The sequence below is a fragment of the Carcharhinus amblyrhynchos genome, chromosome 3 (assembly GCF_965287045.1).
Source record: "Carcharhinus amblyrhynchos chromosome 3, sCarAmb.v2.hapA, whole genome shotgun sequence".
NCBI lineage: Eukaryota > Metazoa > Chordata > Chondrichthyes > Carcharhiniformes > Carcharhinidae > Carcharhinus > Carcharhinus amblyrhynchos.
In genome coordinates this window covers 15,197,180-15,217,700 of record NC_137326.1, presented here as the reverse complement: position 1 = coordinate 15,217,700, position 20,521 = coordinate 15,197,180, and the positions used below count along the sequence as shown (strand labels likewise).

The 20,521-nt window shown below is 40.7% G+C and overlaps 1 protein-coding gene across 2 annotated transcripts; it reads left to right on the top strand.

The window, feature by feature from the left end:
• The first annotated feature begins 1,177 nt into the window (after nt 1-1,177).
• On the top strand, nt 1,178-19,720 carry LOC145336014 (putative peptidyl-tRNA hydrolase 2). 2 transcript variants are annotated; one of them, XM_080181716.1, is made up of 7 exons: nt 1,178-1,300; nt 6,608-6,702; nt 9,565-9,630; nt 12,462-12,554; nt 15,642-15,742; nt 17,809-17,923; nt 18,788-19,720. In XM_080181716.1, the coding sequence occupies exons 2-7, from the start codon at nt 6,622-6,624 to the stop codon at nt 18,872-18,874; spliced, it is 543 nt and encodes a 180-aa protein (XP_080037842.1). In that variant the 5' UTR covers nt 1,178-1,300; nt 6,608-6,621; the 3' UTR covers nt 18,875-19,720. The 2 variants fall into 2 exon arrangements, with proteins under 2 accessions (XP_080037842.1, XP_080037841.1); XM_080181715.1 differs by having other exon boundaries at nt 9,565-9,693.
• Nucleotides 19,721-20,521: the final 801 nt, after the last annotated feature.

The following is a 20,521-nucleotide window of genomic DNA, read 5'->3' as shown; positions in this document are numbered from 1 at the left end:
CTCTGACAGTAGTTGCTGTAGGATGGACCTAACAATGCTTCCAAAGATGTTCTTTGGAACATGGAGTGGTTATCCCATATTGGTGCCTGTCAAGAGGGTCTGTACTACTGCTGTCTATCTACCATATTATTCAACCAGACTCCTGTGTTACTGGAACCTGCATTGGTACTTTAATCATTCACACATCTAGGTCTTATATAAATTTTAAATCTCTTACAATGCCTTCCTTATTTTGTGCTATTATGAGATAGATTGTTTTTTTTTCATTTGTAGGAGTATCAAGGGTTATGGGGAAAGGCCATATGAGGAATGTCAGATAATCCATGATCCTATTGAAGAGTGGAGCAGGCTGAAGGGGCCAAACAGCCTACTTCTGTTCCTATTTCTTGTGGTCTTATTATCAATCACTTCTGTTGTTTAACCATTTCCTGTACTCCAGCTAATTGTTTCCTGACCATTCATTTTCTTAATTTTCTCCATCCCCTTTTTCCCTTGTTGTATTTTTTCTTATTGTTCATTTGTACCAGTTTCCAGTTCTGATCAAAGTTCTGATATATTGTAGAGCTCTCATGTATCTTTCATTTGTCTTCGATGTCTGGTTGCCTTTTACCATTATTGCTTCCTTAATCACTTTGCTCACTTTAAAGATCATTCTTTTCTTGAGTAAAAAAGTAGTACATTTTTGTGTCAACTTTTATTTTCTTGTTGTACTTCCCCTTACAAGATGTTTCAATGCCATGTAGCATCTTCCAATTCTGGCAAGGTTCTTCAGACCTGAAAGCACACTTTAACCCAACCCATTCTCTGTTTTCCTTTCAGATTCCAGGATTCTTTTGTTTTGCAGTGAAAATTGGTGCAATCCCTGTTTTTTTTAACAGGACTAATGTCACTCTTCTCAACTTATAGTCATCAGTAGAGATATATAGAGGTATAGAGATATACAGCATCAATATCTAACTCTGCTTTTTCCTCCTCTCTTCCAGAAGAGAAACATCTCCAATGTTGATGGAATTGCTCGAGTGATGTGAATGTTTTAGCCTTGATGATGCAGATCAGTAACAGTGTGTGTGATTAATTATTTGATTCACGATGGACTGGGCTTGGGCTTGGGCTGGGGCCGGGGGGAGGGAGGGGGAGATCGGAACGAATCGGCGGAGCTGCTGGTTGCCCCGCCGGACGGATTAAAGGGTCGGGCAGGAAACGGAGTTTTCCGCTGAGGAGCGTTTGGATTATCGATCGGAGATTGTTTTCTGTGTCCTAAAAGGAAAGGGGGCTGGTTATCGATGCGCAGGGGCATCAGGTATTGATCGTGATTTAGCGGGACCGCTGTCCACAAGTGCAAATGGATGTAATGATGGTCGATGATAACGGGGTGACTGATTGAGCCTCTCGCCCGAGGGATGGCGCCTGTCACAGTGTGGGCCTGGGCCAGGGAGCCTCCCACCTGACCAGCCTCCCTCCCTCATTCCAGTCATTGTCCTGTTGGATCTGGGTCGCCGCATTCGTGCTGAGTCCCGAGTCCTGCATTGTTTTCTTTGCTTCCGATTCATGAATGCAGTAAAAAGTCTGACAACACCAGGTTTAAGTCCGACCGATTTATTTGATAGTAAACTCACTAGCTTTCGAGGTTAAGCTCTTCTTCAGGTGAATGGTGAGTTCTGGCCTCAGACAGAGCATGTATTCTAATCAGTAATCTGGAAATTGTCTGTGCTTTATATGCTCTGTCTGAAGCCAGAACTCTCCATTCACCTGAAGAAGAGCTTAACCTCGAAAGTTCGTGAGTCTACTATCAAATAAATCGGTCGGACTTAAACCTGGTGTTGTCAGACTTTTTATTGTGTTTACCCCAGTCCAACGCCGGCATATCCACATCATGATTCATGAATGGACAGACCTTTGTAATCATAGAATCCCTACAATGCAGAAGGAGGCCATTCGACCCATCTAGCCTGCACCAACCACAATCCCACCCAGGGCCCTATCCCCGCAACCCCACATAGTTACCCTGCTAATCCCTCCATCCCTGGACACTATGGGTCAATTTAGCATAGCCAGTGCACCTGACCCGCACATCTTTTGACTATGTGAGGAGTCCAGAACACCTGGAGGAATCCCATGCAGCTCCTAATCATAGAACACTACAGCACAAACAGGCCTTCGGCCCACAAGTTGCGCTGATCATATCCCTACCTACCAGGCCTATCTATAACCCTCAATCCCATTAAATCCCATGTACTCATCCAGAAGTTTCTTAAAAGACCCCAACGAGTTTGCCTCCACCACCACCGACAGCAGCCGATTCCACTCACCACCTTCTGAGTGAAAAACTTACCCCTGACATCTCCCCTGTACCTACTCCCTAGTACCTTAAACCTGTGTCCTCTCATAGCGACCATTTCAGCCCTGGGAGATAGGGTGGATTCTCAGAGGCTATCTATTCTTCTCAACATCTTATAAACCTCTATCAGGTCGCCTCTCATCCTTCGTCTCTCCAGGGAGAAAAGACCTAGCTCCCTCAACCTATCCACATAAGGCATGCCACCCTATCCAGGCAACATCCTTGTAAATCTCCTCTGCACCCTTTCAATAGCTTCCACATCCTTCTTGTAGTGAGGCGACCAGAACTGCGCACAGCACTCCAAGTGGGGTCTAACAAGGGTCTTTTACAAAGTTGCAGTATTATCTCCCAAATCAGTCCCAGTTTAAAAAAAAAATCACTCTTTCATGTTTTATATGCCTGTGGAAGATTTTTTGGTTCCCCTTTTTCTTTCTCTCTCTTCATTTAGGATGCTGTGGCTTTGGTTGCCTTACCTTTCCCATTTGTGGGAATGTATCACGACTGTACCTAAACTATCTCCTCTTTAAAAGCCTTAATTTGATTCCATCTAATGTCTTACTATTTATTACTCTGTCAAGAAGAAGAAAGATCAAAGAACAGTTCAGCACAGGAACAGGCCCATCAGCCCACCAAGCCTGCATCGATACATAGCACAGGGGCGGCACAGTGATTAGCACTGCTTCACTGAATCCAGGGACCTGGATTCGATTCCTGGCTTGGGTCACTGTCTGTGTGGAGTTTGCACATTCTCCTCGTGCCTGCATGGGTTTCCTCTGGTGCCCCGGTTTCCTCCCACAGTCCAGAGATGTGCGGGTTAGGTTGATTGGCCATGCAAAAAAAAAAGATTGAAAGACTCTTCCCGCTCAAAAAAGACAGTAGGACTAGGGGGCACAGCCTCAAGATAAAGGGGGGGCGGTTCAGAACGGAGTTGAGGAGGAACTTCTTCACTCAAAGGGTGGTGAATCTCTGGAATTCTCTGCCCGTTGAAGTGGTGGAGGCTGCCTCGCTAAATATTTTTAAGAAGCGGGTTGATGGGTTTTTGATAAGAGAGGGGATTAAGGGTTATGGGGAGAGGGCGGGAAAGTGGAACTGAGCCACGACAGATCAGCCATGATCTTATTGAATGGCGGGGCAGGCTCGAAGGGCCAGATGGCCTACTCCTGCTCCTATTTCTTATGTTCTTATGTTCTTATGTTTCCTGAGATGTATAGATTAGAGGGATTAGTGGGTAAGTATGTAGGGATATGGCAGTAGGGCCTGGGTGGGATTGTGGTTGGCGCAGACTTGATGGGCTGAATGGTCTCTTTCTGAACTGTAGGGTTTCTATGATTTCTATGATGCTTTTTTAAACTAAAGAATTTTTGCCTCTACACGGTCTGCGTCCTCTATTCCTTGCCTATTCATGTATCTGTCAAAATGCCTCTGAAATGTTGCTGTTGTATCTGCATCAACGCAGTGCGTTCCAGGCGCTTACCACCCTTTGTGTAAAAAAAAATGCCTCTAAGATGTCCTTTAAACTTTTCCCCCTTTTACCTTAAACCTGTGTACCCTAGTAATTGACATTTCTACCCTGAGAAAAAGACTCCAACTATCTGTACCTTTCATAATTTTGTAAACTTCTGTCGGGTCACTCCTCACAGCCTCTGACATTAAGTGAAAACAAACCAAGTTTGTCCACTGTCTCCTCATAGGTAATACTCTCCAAACCAGGCAACATCCTGGTAAACCTTTTCAGCACCCTCTCCAAAGCCTCCACATCCTTCTGGTAGTGTGGCAACAGAGCTGTAGGCAGTATTCCAAATGTGACCAAACTAAAGTTCTATACAGCTGCAACGTGACTTGTCAATTTTTATACTCTATGCCCCACCCAATAATGGCAAGCATATCATATGCCGCTTGACCACCTTATCCACTTGTGTTGCCACTTTCAGGGAACTGTCGACCTGGACCTAGAACCCTTTGTATGTTAATATTTCTATGGGTTCTGCCATTTACTGTATACTTCCCTCCTGCATTTGTCCAGATTAAATTCCATGTGCCATTTCTCTACCCAACTCTCCAGCCTCTCTATATCCTGCTATATTCTCTGGCAATCCTCCTCGTTCTCCGCAGCTCTGTCAATCTTCGTGTCTTCCACAAACTTACTATTAGACCACCTACCTTCTGCTCCAAATCATTTATATATTACAAACAACAGGGGTCCCAGCACCGACCCCTGCAGAACATCACAGATCTCCAGTCAGAAAAATACCCTACCACCACTACTCTCTGTTTTTTATGACCAAGCCAGTTCTGCATTCATCTTACCAGCTCACCGTGGATCCCATGTGACTTTACCTGCTGTATCAGCCTGCCATGAGGGACTTGTCAAAGGCCTTGCTAAAGTCCATATCGACAACATCAACTGCCCTCGTCAGTCATCTTGTCACTTCCTCAAAAATCTTAAGATTGTGAGACATCCCCCACATAAATCATGCTGCCTATTGCTAATAAGTCCATATATTTCCAAATTGAGTAAATCCTGTCCCTAAGAATCTTTTCCAGTAAGTTCCTTACCACTGATGTAAGCAAGGCTCACTGGCCTGTAATTTTTTAGATTATCCCTGTCATTCTTCTTAAACAAAGGAACCAAATTGGCTATTCTCTGGTCCTCTGGCACCTCTTCTGTGACTAAAGCAAATACAAAGATTTCATACAAGGCCTCAGCAATTTCCTCCCTTGCTCTGTCAGTATTCTGGGATAGATACAAATAGATCCTGGGGATTTGTCTAATGCTGTTTAAAACATCCAACATCTTTTTTACATTGACATGTCCTAGAATATCAGTATACCCTCTCTAAACTCACCAGCCACTATGTCCTTCTCCTTTGTGAATACTGATACAAGGTATTTGTTAAGGACCTCCCCCACTTCCTTTGGCTCCATGCATAAGTTATCTCCTTTGTCCTTGAATACAGCATGGATTCATGTCTGCAGCTGTAGAAATTCCTGTTCCGCTAACTATAAAACCCCCTATCATTATTGCTTTCCCAATCTTCCTGCTGCCACCTTCTACAGCTGGGGCAGTTGCGTTGCCATGGACTTGGCTCTGCCTACATGCCGCAGAGGAACCATCACGAGTATTCAGAATTGAATCCTGATCGGAGAACAAGTTGCACTTGGGGGGGATTCCTGCACTATCTGCCTCATTCCCTCAATTGTCCATTGGTCACTCATCCCCTCTTTGCCTGTGTACCGTTAAGCTGCAGGGTGACCACATCCAAAAACATACTGTTCATGTAGTTCTCAGCATCACAGTGTGATACCAACTATTGCTAAAGAACTTGTTTAGCTGACGATACTTCTTGCACATGTAGTTGTCCAGGACATGAGAAGCGTTCTGGAATTCCCACGTGTTATAGGATGTGCATTCCGGAGGACTGAGGTTTCCCGCCATGCTGCCATTTGTTGACAAATCAGGAGGAAGGAATATAGACTGAGAATTGTCATAGTTTACACAAAGGGATAACTTAGAGGAAACATTTTGACTCATTGCACTGCACAAGCAATGTGGAGTTACAGACCACATTATTTAAAAGTAAACTGAGTAAGTATTTAAAAAGAGAGAATGTAGAAAGATAAGGGTGGGGAAGGGATTAGAATAGAAAGCCAGTTAATGAAGAGCATAGGCAAAATAGCAGTAAACACTAATGAAAGGCCTTCTTAAAGATCACCAGTCAGCCTTCCATCTGTTCTGTCCCTAAAGCCCTTCAACTATGTGCTGCTCAATACCAAACTCCAAAAAGCCGATCACTCACTTGCTGCTCTCTCTCTAACTCCTGTCGACTCCCTGTTGCTGCTTTTATCTGTTGGTCTCTGGCACTGTTTTTCCCTCAGGCTCACTATCTCTGACTTCCGCTGATTGTCTGTTTTACCTGTTGATCTATGGATTGTTCTCCCTCAGGCTTGCTGTCTCTGACTAAACACTGTCACTTTTAGCTGTTGGTCTCAGATATTGTTTGTCTCCCAAGCTTGTTTGTCCACTGACTTCCTGCTGTCTATTTTATCTATCGGTTTCCAGCACTGTGTTCTCTCAGGGTCTCTCCCTGACCTTTCCCTTCAGAGAAGAACTTTGGGTTTTTTTAAATAAAATGTTAATTTGAAGTGCTGTAGTGTAATCTATAAATGGGAAGGTTGGCAAAAGAGCAGCAACAACCTGAATTTAGAAGGAAATTCTTCAATATTGTGTATGCCATGTATTTCATTTGGTCTATTTCTTTTCCCCTGAAGTTCCAGGATTTAAGATGGCAGAGACAGGAGAAGTAAATCCAATGTTCCTGCAGCAGCTGCTAGAGTTGGGTATCTCTGAAGAGAAAGCCAAGGAGGTGGGTGAAAAGATTTATAGAATTTACAGCACAGGAAAAGACTATTTTTCCTATGCTTCTGCTAGCTCTTCAGTAACTGGTTTTCTAATCTAATCCCTTCCCCACCCTTATCCTTCAGCATTCTTTCTTTTTAGATACTTACTCAGTTTACTTTTAAATAATGTAGTCTATGACTCAACATTGCTTGTGCAATGCATTGAGTCAAAATATTTCCTCCAACTTATCCCTTTGTGTACACTATGATAATCCTGGGTCTATGTTTTTTCCTTCTGATTTGTCAATCAATCTAAACTAACTTTCTCTATGTATCCTCACAAACTTTTTTTAGATCCCTTTGACTTCACAATTTTAGTGATTTTTTTCTTTTGCATTTTGATCATCAAGCTTTTGTTCATCTGCTCCAATATCTCCACTTGTAACTCAATGATACAGTTTGCATGATTAAAGTTTTTTTTCTTGAAATTTTATTTATTAGCATCATAAGTAGGCTCGCATTAACACTGCAATAAAGTTGCTGTGAAAATCCCCTCGTCACCACATTCCGGCACCTGTTTGGGTACACTGAGGGAGAACTTAGCATGGCCGATGCATCTAAGTGGCACTTCTTTCAGACTGTGGGAAGAAATCGGAGCACCCAGAAGAAACCCATGCAGACCCCACACAGACAGGGACCCAAGACTGGAATTGAACCTGGGTCCATGGCGCTGTGAAGCAGTAGTGCTACCTACTGTGCCGCCCCTAAGCTGTTATGTAGTGGCTTGGGATGTTCTATTATGTCAAAAACATTATAGAAATACCCATTGCTGTTTTAAAGCCTTCCATCTTAACTATGAATGTTTCATTTTGAAAAGCCTTGTACTCTTTTATTTTCAAGGTTCGAATGTCTATTCTATCATGGAGTGTCCAGAATATTTTCAGTCCTCTCACTGTATCCTAATTAATGTCAATGACAAGTTATTTATCGTCTCCTTTTTTTTCATACTCTGTGTCATGATTTAAAAGCTCCGCAATCACTGCTTTGTCCTTTCATTTTCATTTGTAATTTTCAAATTGCGTTGTAGATGTATTTTCGCCTAACCTTGTTTTGAAGGCCACCTATTTTTTTGAGTTTGACGAAATCATCATGATGATGCTGTTGATACCTGAAGTAACCAAACTAGTTTCACATTTTGGTTATCCATTCTATATAACATTTTTTCATGTAATCAGTAAGGTTCTGTTCAGTAAAATAATCTGGATTTACTATCCCGCAGTTCTTATTGACATGGTGGCACTGCTGCCTGACAGAGGCAGGGACCTGGATTTGATTCCCGGCTTGGGTCACTGTTGTGTGGAATCTGCATGTTCTCCCCATGTCTGCGTGGGTTTCCTCCGAGTGCTCCAGTTTCCTCCCACAGGCTGAAAGATGTGCTGGTTAGGTGCATTGACCCAAACAGACGCTGAAGTGTGGTGACTAGGGGAATTTCACAGTAACTTCATTTGCAGTGTTAATGTAAGCCTTACTTGTGACACTAATAAATAAATCTTTACTTTATTTAAATGAGCTTTCACCTATTATCGCATCAGTTGTTTGACAAAGCAGAAGGGAGAGAGAGTTATATCCTGAAGTGAATGAAAATACTCATCCTATGTTAGCTTGACTCTCATTAGGGCTAGCCAATTAGTAAGTTATACTAACAGAATCAGTGAAGTCTTATCACCCAGAATATGGTGGCTGGAGAAAGATGGCAAGAAAATACTGCTGTGTGCTGCCTAGAGGGGCAGAATAATTGTGTGATGTTGTCACTTTTGTAAGAGTTGAAAGCATCATTGAATCTACAGAAGGAGGCACTTTGGTCCATTGAGTTGACACCGATCACAATCCCACACAGGCCCTATCCCCATACGTTCACTCTGGCTAGTCCCCCCGACATTAAGGGGCAATTTAGCATGGCCAATTCACCTAACCTGCACATCTTTGGACTGTGGGAGGAAATCGGAACATCCAGAGGAAATCCATGGGGAGAATGTGCAAGCTCCACACAGACAGTGACCCAAGCGAGGAATTGAACCCGGGTCCCTAGCGCTGTGAGGCAGCTGTGCTAACCACTGTGCCACAATGCTGCTGAAAAGGATGAGATTGTTTTTCTTATTTTTTTCTGATCAGTGAAAGAGGGTTTATAAGTTTCAGCATGGCTCTGTTTTGCAATCTTGCCTTTTGAGTTTGAAGTTTTTGGCTTCAAATATGCTCCCTGATTTAAGTGCATCATCTAGACTGACATTCCAGTGCAGCACTAAGGAAGTTCTGCATTGTTGGATGTGTCATCTCACACATGAAACATTAAATCAAGGTCCTGTCAGTCAGATCAAGTGGGTGTAAAAATCCCACGGCTTTGTTCAAAGAACAACATGGAAGTTTCTCCCACTATCTTGGCCAACATTTCTTCCTCTACCAACACTGCAGACTAATTGGCCATTCATCTCTTTGTGGAACTGTACAATTGGCTGCTCTATTAATAATGTTAACTCCACTTCAAAAATAATTAATTGGCTGTGAAGCACTTGGGGTTGCCCTGAGAGTGCAATAAGGTGCTATATAAATGACAACTCTTTATTTCAATAAAACTGTTTAATTGATTTCCTTCTCCCCCATCCAGCCAAGTGGCCGACCGTTGTTTAGTTAAGTTGGTTTGATAGTTTTGGAGGAGTTTCATGCGTGGACAGAATTTCTAATATTTCTGCAGTTTTATGGTTGATCAAAGTGGTTCTTAATATAATCTTAACCCCATCAGAAAACTGTTTTGTGTGCTCATTGTGTCTGCGATGCTGAGATTTTTCTTTGTGGCATAGTAGCTAATTTTGTCTTCTCTCTCTTTGTCACAGGCTTTGATTAAAACTGGGAATCAGTCCAGCGATTCTGCTGCTCTGTTTTACTTCAGTGAACTTGAAGTAAGGACTATATTTATGATGTTCCTCACAAAAGCAGTGACCAGAGATAAGTCTGTACAGCAAGTAAAAACATATAAATTCATGCTTTTTAAAATATGGTAAATGTTATTTTTCCATCTAAGAACAAAATGGATGAGCTTTGGCATATTTTAACTTGAGCAATTCCCAGCATGGAAAACATTTTTTAACTGATCCAGTGTTCACACTCACAGATTTCTTAGAATCGGTGTGTTGCGCCCTCAGCCTTGTACGCTAGTGGAGGAACCAAAGCAAGGGACAACTACCAGATCAGCTCTCAGAGAATGGGATCGCTGTTAATGTAGTCACATTGCAGCGAGTGCCTGAGCCAGCAGCATAAAAGATGTGGGAAATCAAGCAAGTACATTCATGCAAAAAGTGCTGATCCTAAAAGAGTTTAATTTGGTGTTCAAAGCCCAAATGTTTGGTTTTGAAGTGTGAATGGACAGCAAGTTTAATGTGCTTAAACTGTGAAATTGGCAGTCATTGTCATAGTGTAATTGTCTTTATGGGGATTATGTGGAGAAGAAAGGGTCTAGGAACAAAAAAAAATGCAGAACAGCAATTCGAATTTAAAGCAACATTTTAGAAACTTTTAATGAAACTATTTCGCGATTTTAAAAAATAAATGAATGATCAAAAATCAAACAGGCCTTTGGTGGTCTAACCATTCTTTTATTCTAAAGCCTGTGTTCCCATTGGAAGGGTGAATTATATTTGGTTCCATTGATACCTATGTTTGATATGCATGATATCCCTTTCTGAAGTTCTCTGCTATCCTCTTTATATCATGCTGGAATATGAATTGCTGTTTCACGTTGGCAGCTACTGAGGTATTCTAACCGGTGGGAGGTTCTGAGAGCTTCTATCCTGCTGGTGTAAATGCTGAGTCTCTAAGCATGTTTCACAGCTACATACATTACATTCTAGCAGAGACTGAGACCTATTTACCTATGCAATTGGATTTTGTTTCATGTGACTTTAATCTGGGCTTTTCCATGATCTTTAGACTGTTTTCTGATTTCACCTCCACCAACCCACCACGTGAAGTCTCCCAATCACTTGTTGAAGATTGTTTGTGTATGACACTCCTAATTTTTGCGTTTACAGTCTTTTATGACATCCATTGTGTTCCCGTTTCCTGTTCCACCCCAATTGGAACATACAATAAGGATTAAGACAATAAATGTCTGACTTGCTCTTACAAATTTGGATCTGAGCCCCAGGTGTCATGCCAGGTTTGATGACGTTTGTCTTTTGCTGTCAGTGAATGTTATGCTTCTGACTTGCCTCTTATCAGTTCTACAATAGTGTGATCTGAGGGAATAATTGTAATGCTAGCAAGTGCCCTTGTGTACCTCTAAATTAGGCTTGTACTCGTTAGAGTTTAGAAGAATGAGGGGAGATCTCATTGAGACGTATAAGATAATGAATGGGATGGATAGGATAGAGGTGGAGAGACTCTTTCCGCTCAGAAAGGATAGTAGGACTAGGGGGCACAGCCTCAAGATAAAGGGGGGGGCGGTTTAGAACGGAGTTGAGGAGGAACTTCTTCACTCAAAGGGTGGGGAATCTCTGGAATTCTCTGCCCATTGAAGTGGTGGAGGCTACCTCGCTAAATATTTTTAAGACGCGGGTTGATGGGTTTTTGATAAGAGAGGGGATTAAGGGTTATGGGGAGAGGGCGGGAATGTGGAACTGAGCCACGACAGATCAGCCATGATCTTATTGAATGGCGGGGCAGGCTCGAAGGGCTAGTTGGCCTACTCCTGCTCCTATTTCTTGTGTTCTTATGTTCCTGACAAACAGACTGATTTAACGATTTATTGCAACAAACCCAAAAATGAACCATTAAACTGATTTATTTTGCAAGCAGCAAGTAAATGTAGAGGTAGTTGAAAAAATCCTATTTTTCTTCAACCTAATTTCAGTCCCTCCTGGTGACTGTGTGACGTAGGAACAGAAGTAGGCCATTCGGCCCATTGAATCAACTCCTTTATTCTTCCTACCTTTCTTTGCATAATCTCACATTTTCTATATTATATTCCATCTGCCAGTGCAGAAGAGGCCATTCGGCCCATCTGCACTGACACATAAAAGCCCCTTACCTGCCCACCTAATCCTACTTGCCAGCACTTGACCCATAGCCTTGAATGTTACTTTTTAAAGGATGTGAGGCATCCTGCCTCCACCTCCCTCCCAGGCAGTGCATTCCAGACAGTTATCACCATCTGAGTAAAAAAGTTTTTCCTCAACTCCACCCTAAACCTTCCATTCCTCACTTCTGGCTAACCCTTTCACTTTCTTGGCATAAAGTTTGCTGTTGATTCTTTCCTGAGTCCTTTTCTTTTTCTCTTAGATTTCACTAGCTGATCAAGAACATGTCCCAAACAAAATCAACTTTTGACCCCAAGCTCCCTTGGTCACTGGACCAACCAGCCATAGAGTCTGGTGACCTCCTGGATGTGAGACTTGGCTGGATTCCCATACTGTGAAATCTGCCTTGTGTGGAAATGTCTACCAGAAATGCAGTCACGATTTATCTGTGCTGACATTACTGAGGATAACAGCTTCAGTAACTGGCTCATTTTATTTGAGACAGCTATTCAAACTGCTCCAGCCTATCCCTCAGTAACAAGGTAGAGTTTCTTTGCCAATTAATACTTAATCTCCTCAATATGACTTCATATTAAAATATTCTTTTTAGTTCAAGTTGTCAACAATCTCTAATTGTGATATTAATTTCACAGTTCATGGAAAATGAAAGCCAAGATTAGCAATTCTGATTTTATTTTTCCCATTTTAATTTTCAGCTGTTTTCTGGATTCGAGGTTGATGAGTCTATGAGTTGTGAATATAAGATGGTGTTCGTTGTGAACATGGAATTGACTATGGGAATTGGAAAGGTACAGACCTCTTTACCGTCTCATCTCAAAAAAAGGCATAGTCCACGTTAAAATGAACCATTGGTTAATGTTCCAAGCCGGAAAATCTTAAGAGATGTAGATGTTTTGAATGTAAATTTTAAAGTACCTTCGATCCTTGAGAGGACATCTCGGAAATTAACATTGGATTCTGCTCACCTGGGAATCAAAGTGACAGATGCGATGCTTGATCCGTTGTATTTGCCACATATATTGTCTAGGGAACATGAGTCTGGCTGCAAATGAAATGGAACTCTTATCTGTAGTCAACTCGCGATCAAAATGCTGGCCGTTCGAGGTTAGAAGAATTACATACTGGTTGAAATAAAAAATTGTGAACCATTTTATTTATTAGATAGAATTTGAATACCAGTCTGATTTAATACGTTTTTACAATGTGGAATTGTGACTGTGTTGAATAATTTCTGTCGCCATATCTCCTTGTGAAACTCTTTTTTTCCTATCGAAAGATGAAGTTACCCTTTAGCAAAGCTTAAAAAAGCCTGAATGGATTTTTAAAATTTTCCTCTCCCATTTTGTTTTCTCCATTTTTTTTATCCAGTGGACACTATCAAAGGTGAAAAGAAACTCAATGCTGAAATACAAATGTATCTATAAAGAGATGATGCATTAATGTTTTGCTTGAAATCCTTGTCATAGTTTGTAGACTTTTATCAAGTTGGGAAGATGATCTGCTATTCCAGTCAAACCTTCCAGTGCCCATTCAGGAATGCATATGACCAACTTCCTCCCAAGAGCACTACCTTCAAGATATCTTTGTAGACTCCTACGTCATCAAGAAGGCATGTGGGATCCTTGCCTTTAATAGCTGAAGCATAGAATACAAGAGCAGGGAAATCATGCTGGAACTGTATAAAATGCTGGTTGGGCCACAACTGGAATACTGTGTGCTGTTCTGATCCCTACATTATGTGAATGAACTGGAAAGAGTGCAGAGGAGATTTACCAGGATGGTGCCTGGGCTGGAGGGTCTGAGCTACGAGGAAAGATTGGATAGGCTGGGACTGTTTTCCTTGGAGCAGTGAAGTTTGAGAGGGGAACTGATAGAGGTGGATGTGATTATATGGGACATAGATAAGGTGGATAGGACGGCATTTTTTCATTAGTAGAGGGGGTGTAGATTTAAGGTAAGAAGTAGAAGGCGAAGAGGGGAATTGAGGAGAAACTGATTCATGAACAGGGTGGTGGGAGTCTGGAACTCACTGCCTGAAGGGTGCTTGAGTCAGAAACCCTTGTAACATTTAAGAAGTATTTAGGTATTCACTTCTGCTGCCATAACCTACAGGGCGACAGACCAAGTGCTGGAAAATGGGATTTGTTTAGTAAGATCTTTATTGACCATGTGGACATGATGGGCCAAATGGCCTCCTTCTGTGCTGCGGACTTGTATGAAGCACAGTTTTTGTTCCATTTTAATGAAAATAGAGGGATTGTACCGCTGTGCACCAAATGCATTATTTCTGTTTTCAGAATGACGTGTGATACATCCATTTAATAAAAATGTTGCTTTAGTTTATATACATTTAAATTATGTTTTTAAAATTTCCATACTCCCAAAGGGTGAATATAATTGAGGTGAAAATGGATAAAGCTGGCATCAGATGTCTCAGCTTTTAAATAATTGTATACTGTTTTTGAAAGAAATGTTGATTTCTTTCTATTTGAAATTGTAGGGAATGAGGTATTTGCATATTTTTGACATATGGTCAAAAGATGGGATGGAACTAAATGGCACAAAATTTAGGAAGAAATTTCACAGAAAAACCACAAAGGCTTAGTTTTGGACTTCCAAAACTTGAAAATCCATAGTATTAGATTTAAATTTTAATAATGATTGTTGCCAGTAACGATGTTAAATACTGAACAGAAATAAGGCACAACCCATCCTTCTAACAATGCAGCCATCCAGATCCAGTAATGGTTAGTGAATGCTGTAGTATGGAGTGATACTGTTGGCTTTATGTTAAAGTAAATGAATTATGGGCCTTTGTGAAATAGCTTATTCTGACCACAATGTTTGGCTACTTCCTTGACCAAAGTGAATTGAAAGCTGACATTGCTGAGATAAGGAACCCACCTACATGAAAATGTTTGCTCTACAGTTTACACAGTAACAGTTTCTGGCAAGTGTTTAAGGCCACGTGATCATGTTTTGGAGTTTTAAAACTGATTGTATGACTTTGATCATCTATTCTGTTGATAAGTAATATAGATTAAGAATATAAAAACAAAATATGGAAGGATCTGTGGAGAAACACAATTAACATTTTGAGTCCATGTGACCTTTCTGCAAAACTACAAAGTTTATGTTTTTATTTCCTATTTCCAGCATCTGCAGTATTTTGCCTTCATTTTAGATCAAGAACATCTTTGTTCTGAGGTTAGCAAATAGTTGGATTTTTTTTTGTTCCCTGGGTGCGGACAATGCTGGCTAAGTTTCATTTATTGTCCAACCTTAGTTCCCCTGAATGCCTCAGTGCCTGTGTCGGTGGTACTCCCACAATGATGGTAGATAGGATGCAGTAAACTGAAACTGGTTAGGGTTCCTGATAACTGTGCAGGAACTGATGCTAAAGCTGCACCATTGTGGACATCTGATGAAGGTGAGTTCGGACTTGGTGACATTGTTTCCTCGTGGTCTGGTGAAAGTATGTAGGCTCATGCATAAATAATAACACTTGTCATTATTTCTTATTGTCGCTGGTCAAAGTCTTAACCAAATACAATTGTGGGAGTACCTTCGCCACATGGATTGTGGCGATTCAGAAGCACGCACCACCATGTTTTCAAGGGCATTTAGGGATTTGCTGATAAATATTGGCCCCGAAAGCAACATGTACTCCCTGAATACTCTTTTTAAAATAACTTCTGAAGGACAACTACTGCCATGAATTGGGCTGCTGAGAAAATGTTGGAGGCAAGAGGAAAAAATTAGTTAAAAACATAAGCTTTTTGGCTCGAAAGGTAATTGGTTAGAATTCTAAACTTGTTTTTAATCTAGGCTAATGTCATGGAACTGGTTCACTCAATGTGTGTATAATTCTGCAGGTTGCTGCACAGGTGGCCCATGCTGCTGTGGGCTTATATCAGATGATGTTGGAAGAGTCAGACAGTTGGCAACAGATGTTGACAACCTGGGACAATGATGGGTGAGTAGTGCTGGAAACTAATACAGGCCTATGTCACGAATACATGGGTGGAAATTACTCCTTGTCCCTGATGTAGGAAAAGAATCAGAATTGTTACAGCACATGTGTAGATGTCTGTGCCAGTTTGCCGTAGGAGGAATTTACCTAGTGCCACTCACCCATGGCCCTGAACTTTCTTCCTTTCAAGATAATAATCCAGTTCCTTAACTTTAATTGTTTTGATGAATCATTAACTAGAATTGTGCTGCCAGGTTTCTAGCGAGTTTCAATCAGGATGCAAAGAACAAAATTTGTTTGTAAAATGAAATGTATGCTTGTTGTTTGGGATGCACAAAATATTATTAACTTTTACAGTCTGGTTTACAGTAAATTTAAATGGGGACCCCCTCCACTGTTAACATTCGTCCTTGTTTGTCACTAGAGGGCGCATTGAAATAATGGAAACCAAATTTTGCAATACACTACCAGGAAAAGGCAAATGGCAGGCATCAGTCTCAATTGCTGATGGGAACCTGACTGCAGTCAAGTCTCATCTCCATGCCATATCATGTACAATTTAATTAAGTTCATGTTATAGCATAAATGTGTTTCTTGTGGCCTTTTTCATATGGTGATTACTAAATTCAGCACCTTGTTATGACTGATTTCCAGGGACAATGAGCTGGCAACTTTGCATTGTAATCTGTAGCATTACAGCTGCTATTCCTTGCCAGACCAGAGAGAAGCAGTTGTTTTTCCCTTTCCCGCTTGTAATTTTGAGTATAGCTATATTTCAGTGACCTGTTAACTGCCTCAAACTGAAGGGATGTTATTGCTTTATTGTCATTTTCTTTGCTTGCAAGGAAGGAAATCTGATTTACTAACACTATGATATGTTGATATCACTGCATCAACCACACAAATATAGCTTGCTTTCTAGCAATGGGAGTGATGCGTGAGTGGGACATGAGGTTATTGAAAAGTAGGAAATCTAACTTTCTCCATAGTTAGAGGCCTAATAAAATTGCATTGTCAGACATTATACATGTCAAAACTATGTTCCTGAAATTTCACTAGTGTGATTATGCAGAATTGTTTTTCTTCTGAAAGAGAATTTTACCCCAATTGTTTTGAAATAAATACTGCTGAAGTATCTTTACATTTTTGAGAGATGCCCTGGAGCTGCAGAAAACAAAAAATTGACCTCACACTTGTCTGCTGGGCTTGTTTATATCCTAATTGCTCGATAGTAAATTGAGACAATGTGAATAGTATAACATATGGGGACTTAGAACTTTATTTTCTTCTTGAGGTTTTTCTTTACACTCAAGTGATGTTTATTCTTTCCACGGATGGCTATATAAGCCAGAACTTGAATTTTGTTTTGCTCTATGCTCTGTGTATAAAATGAACGAGTGAAGACATAAAAGTAAAGTTTATTTATTAGTCACAAGGCTTACATTAACACTGCAATGAAGTTACTGTGAAATTCCCCTAGTTGCTATACTCTGGTGCCTACTTGGGTCAATGCACCTAACCAGTATGTCTTTCAGATTGTGGGAGAAAACCAGAGCACCCAGGGGAAACCTTGGGGAGAATGTGCACACTCTGCACAGTGACCCAAGCTGGGAATCAAACTCTGGTCTGTGGTGCTGTGAGGCAACAGTGCTGATCACTGTGTCACTGTGCCACCCTATAAAAAAGGAGCTTGACATTCGCCAAAAGGCCCAGGACACACTGCCATGCTTGACTCTAGCCAAAAGGCTAAGGATGCACTACCACGCTTGATCATAAACAAATTGCCGAGATGCGATCTGACATATTGGCTTTAGTATTACTGAAAATAGTAGGAAAGGAACAAAAGTATATAAGTGACTATCATTGCATCTGGACAAAATTTATTTTTCCTTTCCAGGTCAATTCCTTTCAAGGCTATGGGCCAAATGCTGGCAAGTGGGATTAGGTGGGCAGATCAGGACCTTTCATGCATCGCTGCAGACTCAATGGGCGAAAGGGCCTCTTCCGCACTGTAGTATTCTGTGACTCTTGCTTTTAGCTCCTTGTATCAGTTTGTTCTGTTTTCCCAGAGGTAAGAAGATTGTGTTGAAGGGGCAGAATGTTGAACACATCTTGGAGTTACAAGAACAGGCTTGTCGATTGAAGCTACCAAACTATCTGGTAAAGGATGCTGGAAAAACCCAGGTAAACAATTTTGTTTCTTTCATTGGGTTATACGGTAAACCTTCTCCCCATTTGGAATCATAAATGTTAATTTTAGGGTTATACACAGAAATTTCTCAGTGAGTTATTCTGTCATTTCTAATACATAATGCAGAATGTTTCCTTGTGCTAGTGGCTCTCCATGTCACCCAAGTGGCTATTCTAGATTTATGGGTTTGGACAGGAAATGTGGGATGCTGACTTAACCATAGGTTGCAAAAGAGCTCAGCTCCTGTATAAACATAAAGCATCCAGAGGGTCATCAGCAATTAGGTAGGATCTGTGGCTTGCCGCTCTAAAATTCTGGGAAATTAGATAGTAAATGCGGGGCTGCATGACAAATTCCAACTACTTCAGTATAAACCTGGAACGTTGCTGATCACTGTATCTCCGTACTGCATCACACACTGATCAATCACTGTAGACACCAACTACTGAACCAGACAGACCCCAATAAGTTTTAAATTTGATTACCAGCCTTATTGTGAAATAATGGATTTCAACTAGGGTGGCTGTTACTTATGGTACAGATATCATAGGATTCGAGAGAGGAATTCAGCAAAAGTTATTTTGGCTATCCTACAACCTCTGCTAAAGTTTGCTTCTGTAGTCTGAGTAAGTCCAGAGTTAAGGCTCAGCTGTGACATTTTTTCTGCCAGTGAAAAAGCCTGCTGATACTTACTATCTAGGCAAATATAAAAAAAGGTCACTCTGATGAGATACCAGAAAGATTTGGGACACTAAAATCCTAGTTTATTTGGGAAGGGAGAAAATTGTAAGTAGAAAGCATTTTTAGCACCTTGGCATAAACCTACAACTAATAATTTTCTTGTTTTCTCAAATCAGATTGCAGCTGGATCACGCACAGTCCTGGCAATTATGGGTGAGGAGACACTAGTCAATCAAGTTACTGGAAATCTTCAGCTCTTGTGACACAAGCAACCAGTATTAGCTTTTATAAAGGAGTTAACTGTTGGAAGCAGTAATGAACTAAAATATACAGTATGACATGCACTGGATGCCTACTGGGTATAAATATACCAAATTTGTGCTGACATACAATTGTATTTCTGATTTTAAGTATTTTTATTACTGCTGTGTTTGCTTCAAATTTCAAAGGTTAAAATGCTACCTCCCCAACAACATGGTAATGACTATCAGTTTAATGATGATCTGTCTGTCTGAATGTGCATCAGTCCTTGACAAGATGTCCAATGGAATGCCACATGGGGCCAAGGCACATTTGTAAGTGACGGAGAAGAAGCTGACTGGGATTGTCCTTTAACAGCAGTCAATAACAGATTAATGTTACAGCTTTCCAGTCATCTGCATATATGATCTTCACGATCCCTTCATGCTGGAACTGGATGTATTATGAGCAGTAGTCCAAAGATGTGTGAGAAGAAATGAATTGTATAAAATGACCCAAATGAAAAGCTTTCTCCCAAAATATAGACACTTGAGTCCAAATTCTGCTTATCTGGGAGAGTAAGCATGAAATGCAGTGTTTATTGACCAATGGCTATATTCTGTAGTCCAGTTATTACACGAATTAGCTGTGCCATTCAGGTCAGATTCTTAAATTCTGCCATGAGATATTGTCTGATGAGATTGGCCAAGAATTGAATGTATGCATCAGAAATCAGATTAGAGCTGAAGCCATTATTTGATACTGACAAGTTCAATAATATAACTTTGTATTAGATTTATTTCTTTGAAACTATGTACTTGACAAAGTGTAAGTTACAAATTAAAGCCTATTTGAGTGGTTTTACTTCATTAACCTGTACTTTGTTCTGATGGGGAAGACACTTACAAGAGATGAGAATGCAGGCAATGCCATATTATGACTTGTTTTACACGTTTGCTTATCACAAATCATTGGGGCAGAGATTGGATTATCTGTGCCAGTTCTTTGAAATTTTAGGCAAAATTTCCAACTGCACTGGTCCAAGCAGCTGTGCTCCAACCCAGTGGGGTTAAGTTGCAACTTTGGGAGCAGCTACAAGTCATTCATCATTTTCACAACTTTGAGACTGGTAAAGTACTAATCTAAATACTTTGAAACCATTTTGGAATCCTACTCAGATCAAATAGCAGAAAAAGGATGATTTTGGTAATAACTTGTCACTTTGTAGCAGTGGTATCCATTGCATGATTAAGTACTGATTTAAAGGAGAGATTCCATGACATTCAAGTAAAACTGCTTTAGGAGCTTGCCTGCAGTTTCTCACAGCCAGATCTCAATTTTGTCACTGCAGCTAAGATAAATCAGTGAGTAAAATATGAAATTAAATGGCTTCATCTAGTAAAATGAATAAAAAATTGTGATTAATTCAAGCCACGTTGCTAGGAGTGACTAAAGCATCTACTTACCTCTGTTAGAAAATTGTGTAGCATTGTTGGGAAGAAAATGCAACTGAGGGGCGTTTGTGGTATTCTTTTTATCTTAAGTTTGAATCAACAAGGAAGTCCTTGTTGCAAACAAGAGCTTTATGATTGAATAATGTAAAGCTGTCTGTACTCTGATACTTTTATCTTTGATGCAGCATGTGACTGTTTAATACTACGAGGGAACAT

Bases quoted from the DNA above. Each gene is read 5' to 3' on its own strand.
- LOC145336014 (XM_080181715.1), top strand. From the start codon at position 6,622: ATGGCAGAGACAGGAGAAGTAAATCCAATGTTCCTGCAGCAGCTGCTA. The intron at 9,694-12,461 runs GTAAAAACATAT...TTTAATTTTCAG, and splicing joins GAGATAAGTCTGTACAGCAA to CTGTTTTCTGGATTCGAGGT. The intron at 15,743-17,808 runs GTGAGTAGTGCT...CTGTTTTCCCAG, and splicing joins ACAACCTGGGACAATGATGG to AGGTAAGAAGATTGTGTTGA.